At 45.4% G+C, this 6,153-nt stretch overlaps 1 protein-coding gene across 1 annotated transcript in view; it reads right to left on the minus strand.

Annotated features, from left to right (window-relative positions):
• Positions 1 to 211: 211 nt before the first annotated feature.
• Positions 212 to 6,153, minus strand: part of HAUS4 (HAUS augmin-like complex, subunit 4) — a 13,881-nt gene continuing 7,939 nt past the window's right edge. The window contains exons 7-11 of the mRNA XM_011990712.1: positions 3,861 to 3,957; positions 1,847 to 1,992; positions 1,584 to 1,714; positions 1,159 to 1,227; positions 212 to 699 (exon numbers count right to left, since the gene is read on the minus strand). Coding sequence (XP_011846102.1) covers positions 516 to 699; positions 1,159 to 1,227; positions 1,584 to 1,714; positions 1,847 to 1,992; positions 3,861 to 3,957 — 627 coding nt within the window. The 3' untranslated portion in view covers positions 212 to 515. The remainder of the gene's footprint in view (positions 700 to 1,158; positions 1,228 to 1,583; positions 1,715 to 1,846; positions 1,993 to 3,860; positions 3,958 to 6,153) is intronic.

A 6,153-nucleotide genomic window follows, 5' to 3' on the forward strand; every position in this document is an offset into this window, starting at 1 on the left:
CTTCAAGAGCAAGCCCAAATTTAATCCACTGTACTCTCCCAAAATGAAGCCTCTAAGACTTGATGTAGGCAAGCTGGCACATCTACTTCTTACTCTTTGCATAAGCATCATATATCTGTCTCTATCTGGATCCACTCAGTTCCCCCCTCCTTACCCACATAGCCTTCAATGTTCTTTTTCCATCTTTGCCCAAGGAAAATGACTAAAATCCTAAGATATAATATCATAACTTTATTCAGGAGATAATCAAATATAATACAGGGCTGACACTGACACACAGCTATGCATAAAAATTATATAAATCTGCTTGCTAGATTTTCCAGAAGAGGCCTAATCATTATAAAAAATAAAGGGAAACCACGAGGGTGCCTAAATGACTGCAGTGTTTCAAGTAAGCATAAGCATTTCCACACTCCCTTGTAGTGAAGGCAGCCCCAGGTGAAGGTGGTTCTACTAGCAGGAAGATTAGGAGGCAGCAGCTGTGCAGAAGCCATGTTTCCTGGCCCTGCCAGAGCTCAACGATAGGCCTTGTTGAACTCCAGGAGAGCCCACCGCTTGTTCTCCGTTGCCTGCTTGAGTACGGTGTACTCTTTCACCAGCCTGTCAAACTCTTCCCCAAGGACCTCATAGGAGTTCAGGACCTGTCTTGACTTCTCCATGTCCTGCTCCTGTAGGTGAATGGCTCCCTCCAAACGGTCCCTAAGAGCCCGGGCAGAGAAGGTACAATATAAGGATGCTGCTCCTCAGAAAGTAGTAGACAAAAATGAAAACTTTTTCTTTCTTTTTTTGAGACGGAGTCTCGCTCTGTCATGGAGGCTGGAGTGCAATGGTATGATCTTGGCTCACTGCGGCCTCCGCCTCCTGAGTTCAAGCAATTCTCCTGCCTCAGCCTCCCGAGCAGCTGGAACCACAGGCACACACCACCATGCACAGCTAATTTTTGCATTTTTTAGTAGAGACAGGGTTTCACCATACTGGCCAGGCTGGTCTCAAACTCCTGACCTCAAGCAATCCGCCGACCTCAGCCTCCCAAAGTGCTGGGATTACAGGTGTAAGCCACCGTGCCTGGCCAAAAATGGCAACATCTTTAAATAAATGAGTTTAGGGAATGTGAGAATCACCTGTGAACAGCTGTACCAGACTCTTAGGAGTTCTCACCTAATCAGACGATGAACTTCCACTTTCTCAACAGTGTAAGTGTCGGACAAAATCTTTAGCTCCTCCATCCTGACAGAGGGAAGAAAGAAATGGCAAGTGGAAGGTCCCTGATAGCAGCAGTATTGGGAATGGACACAGTACCTGCTGATGGTCAAGGTGTGGGCTAAGCACTGATAGGACAAACAAGGTCACTCTAAATTCCCGAGCAATTGATCTCACAGTAAAGTGCCTATTTCAGAAGGCTGTAAAAGAAAGTCTCAAGGATGTTGAAAGCTTTTGGGTAATCCAAAAGGTAATACTCCTATGTGACATTTACTGGATACCCACAAGGTGCTAGGATAAGGGAGAGGAAAGAGATTAGGGTGAGGGATAGAGGGCTGATATGTGAGACAGAATCCCTTAGATCCACAGGGGTCACAGCTCACCTCAGCTTAAGGATCATAGCACTGCATTTGACTTCCAGGTACTGGGCATTGATGCGGTCTAGCTCGGATTGAGTCTTCAGCCGGTGTTCCTGAAGAAGCCTCTGCAGCAAAGTGAGGCAGCGGAGAAGCACCTGAGCCCCAGATGGAGGAAGAAGAGGGCATAAATATAGTAGAAAGGAGCGTAGATCAGGAATCTTTGGCTTCCCCAAAAGTGCTCCTGGGGTCAGGATAAAGGAAAGGGGCTGTCCCATGCCCTGATAAACCTGGGAGTAAGTAGCACTCTTCTTCTCCAGCAGCAACATCTGCTCCTTCTGTTGGCTCTTGGCATCCTGGCACTGCTGCTGCTCACCCACCAGGACCTCTGCGAGTTTCCACACCTTTGCTGCCTTCACGGTTTCACTGTCAGCATCTGGGCAAAGGGGGCAGAGGACTGACAGGAAAACCCTAATCGCTACAACCCCTCTAAAGCAACTTTCCAGTGCCCCTATCCTATATCTAGCCCCACAAATCCTGCCTAATAACAGGTTTTCTTCTAATAATCTATTAAAAATGGCCCCATTCTGGGCTGGGCATGGTGGCTCATGCCTGCAATCCTAGCACTGCAATCCTAGCCAAGGCAGGAGGATTGCTTGAGCCCAAGAGTTCAAGACCAGTTTGGGCAACATAGTGAGACCCTGTCTCTACAAAAAAAATTCTAAAATATTAGTTAGGCATACTATGCGCCTGTAGTGCCAGCTACTTGGGAGGCTGAGGTGAGAGGATCACTTGAGTCCAGAAGGTCGAGGCTGCAGTGAGGTTTGATTGTGCCACTGCACTCCAGCCTGGGTGACAGAGTTTAAAAAAAAAGAGGAGTGGGGGGCGTCTGGTTCTCATAATTATTAAATAAATTATCTTCACTCTTACCTTTGATTCCAGATTTGGACCTTAATTCTTTTTTTTTTTTTTGAGATGGAGTCTCGCACTGTCACCTTGGCTGGATGCAGTGGCACAATCTCAGCTCACTGCAACCTCCATCTCCCAGGTTCAAGCAATTCTCCTGCCTAAGCCTCCCAAGAAGCTGGGATTACACACGCCCGCCACCACACCCAGCTAATTTTTTGTATTTTTAGTAGAGACGGGGTTTCACTATGTTGGCCAGGTTGGTCTTGAATGCCTGACTTCATGATCCACCCGCCTCGGTCTCTCAAAGTGCTGGGATTACAGGCGTGAGCCACCGCGCCAGGCCCGGACCTTAATTCTTAAGTCATAGAAATGGTTTAGGGAGGCCAAGTGTGGTGGCTCATGCCTGTAATCCCGGCACTTTGGAAGCCCGAGGCGGGCAGATCACCTGAGGTCAGGAGATTGAGACCATCCTGGCTAACATGGTGAAACCCCAACTCTACTAAAAATACAAAAAATTAGCCAGGCGTGATGGCAGGCACCTGTAATCCCAGCTACTCGGGAGGCTGAGGCAGGAGAATGGAGTGAACCTGGGAGGTGGAGCTTGCAGTGAGCTGAGACCACGCCACTGCACTCCAACCTGGGGGACAGAGCGAGACTCCGTCTCAAAAAAAAAAAAAAAAAGATACACATTCAGGGTGGTCAGACTCAAATAAGAAAATCATTATACCGAAGCAAGTAAAAGCTGAAATATGAATACTACATCTAGAAACACATTATTATAAACAGCGTGACATAAATGGTATTATACCCTCCAAGTTTATACAGAGATTATAAGGTGTTCTATGAGTCTGAACTTTCCTCCCTAAACCATTCTGAACCTCCTGTAGCAGGAGGACACTCCCACTTGGTATCTTGCTGAATAAAGAGTCCTTACAAAAGTCCTTGTTTTGGCTGGGCGTGGTGGCTCACACCTGTAATCTCAGCACTTTGGGAGGCCCAGGCAGGAGGATCACTTGAGGTCGGGAGTTCCAGACCAGCCTAATCAACATGGAGAAACCCCATCTCTACTAAAAATACAAAATTAGCTGAGCGGGGTGGCGCATGGCTGTAATCCCAGCTACTCAGGAGGCTGAGGCAGGAGAATCACTTGGACCTGGGAGGCAGAGGTTGCAGTGAACAGAAATGGCACCATTGCACTCTAGCCTGGGCAACAGGAGCGAAACTCCATCTCAAAAAAAAGTCCTTGTTTTTATTCCACCAGCAATGAAACAAATAAGCATCTCTGATGGGTCTAAACCTCTGTCCCAAATCTAAAATCAAAATATATTAGTCTCAAAAGAGCAGACCAGGAACCCTGAAGTCCAGCTGTGAGCAGAACAGAGAGCTAGCACTCACCTGAATTGGGATCATAGTAGCAGAGCAGAGTGAAACATTTCTTTTTGAGCTGCTCCTCTACTTCTTGCTGTAGCCGAGCCCTCATCCACACAAAATCCTAGTCACAGAAGTAAAAGCAGAAATGCAAATAGACTGTAAGAACTAGGACATCTCAGCAATGAATACATGATGATAACCTGAACAATAGCCAAAGAAAATGCATCAAGAGACATCAGAGAGACTCATTTTCACCTATCCATTAGCGAAGAATAAAATGACTGTTAAGACCCCATGTTGGTGAGCACATGGGGGATCCAGGAGTCCTGAAAATACCTTTCTGGATAGCAGTTTGGCATTAGGTACCAATATTGTATATGAGTATGCACTGACTCAGGAATCCCACTTTTAGCACCAACACTACAGAAATAATCATACAAAGGTAAAGACACATATGAACCAGCATGTTCATCTCCCTGTGGTTTCTAACAGCAAAAATGTGGAAACAACCTTAATATCCATCAATAAGGTTAAGCAAATTATTCTACATCCATACAGTAGAATCCTAGCAGAGATTTAAACTGATGACATAACACTAAGCACTATGTGCCTAGATACTTTGCTAAGAGTGCTATAAAAGGTATCATCTAATATACATTTATGTATTGACTTGAAAAGAAATCCGAAATATATTACATGAAAATAGACTGTACTTTTCTTTTTTTGAGACAGGGTCTCACTCTGCCCAGGCTGCAGTACAGTGGCATGATCACAGCTCACTACAGCCTTGACCTCCCACCCTCAAGTCAACCTCCCTTCTCAGTCTCCCAAGTAGCTGGGACTACAGGTGTGCACCACCACACCTGGCTAACTTTTCTTTTTTTTTTTTTTTTTTTTGGTAGAAATGAGGTCTCACTATATTGCCCAGGCTGGTCTTGAACTCCTGGACTCAAGTGATCCTCCTACCTCAGCCTCCCAAAGTGCTAAGATTATAGGCAGAAGTCACTACACTCAGACTTATACTCTCTGTATAAGCATGAAGGGTATAATACCATTTATGTCAAGCTATTTATAATAATATTGTGCTTCTAGATGCAGTATTTCAGCTTTTACTTGCTCCTGTGTAACGTTTTTCTTATTTGAGTCTGACCACCCTGAATGTGTATCATTTTTACAAAAACAATAAAGCTTGACAAAAAACATTTTAAAGATATGGGAGAAATTAAACTATTTCATTTATTTGGTTCCAATATCTCCCCGCCAACCTCTGAGAGTGGCATGAGTTCCAGAAGGTCTGCTTTCTCCATCCCCAGCAGTGGAGGTATCTCCCTCTCCTGGCTAGGACCTAAGAGCCGCATCAGTTCAGTTACAAGTAGCCGCTGTTCAAGGGTCTCATGAAACTGACAGAATAAAAAACAGAAAGAGGTGACTATAAAACTTCTCCCACTCCACCTCTTCCATCCTCATGAACCATTTTTTCACATATTTTCAAAGTCCTCAAATATGTCATCTCCCCTCAGATAACTCAGCTGCAAGTGACTTCTCCTGTCAATGTTTGTATTTCAAACTCTGATAACACATCCACTCCTTTCCCATAACTACAGTCCATTTCTCTTCTGACAACCCATTTCTCAAAGCTCCTACTTCCCCTAGATCACATCATAAGACAAAGCCACAGTTGGCCTGGTGGTTCTTGTACCTGGTTTCTTTCACCTCACTTTTTTTTTGAGACTGAGTCTTGCTCTGTCACCCAGGCTGGAGTGCTGTGGCACAATCTTGGCTCACTGCAAACTCCGCCTCCCGGGTTCAAGCGATACTCCTGCCTCAGCCTCCCAAGTAGCTGGGATTATAGGCATGTGCCAATGTGTCTGGTTAATTTTTGTATTTTTAGTAGAGATGGGGTTTTACCATGTTAGCCAGGCTGGTCTCAAACTCCTGACCTCAAGTGATCAGCTTGCATCGGGCTCCCAAAGTGCTGGGATTACAGGTGTGAGCCATCACGCCCAGCCTTTGCCTCACCTTTTTGTCCTCAGAAGTTACATTTGTGTCCTGCATCTTCACATAGTAGTCCACAAGCAACTCTTGAATGACTCTATGTAAAATCTCAGACCTCAGCCATGTTGTCTTATGCAGTCGAACTTCCTTCCATGCCTAGAAATCCAAAAAATCTCAGGTAGGAACCTCTCTCTCTCTCAGGATTTTCACTTCTTCTTATCTCTTCTTCCAAAGCCCTTACCTGAGCCTGCTCCTTTGCCAGGGTGAGGCTTAAGCCACTCTCATCTACATGCTGTGAGAGATTCAGGAGAAGCTTGCTGAA

The sequence above is a fragment of the Mandrillus leucophaeus genome, unplaced genomic scaffold (assembly GCF_000951045.1).
Source record: "Mandrillus leucophaeus isolate KB7577 unplaced genomic scaffold, Mleu.le_1.0 Scaffold380, whole genome shotgun sequence".
NCBI classification, from domain to species: domain Eukaryota; kingdom Metazoa; phylum Chordata; class Mammalia; order Primates; family Cercopithecidae; genus Mandrillus; species Mandrillus leucophaeus.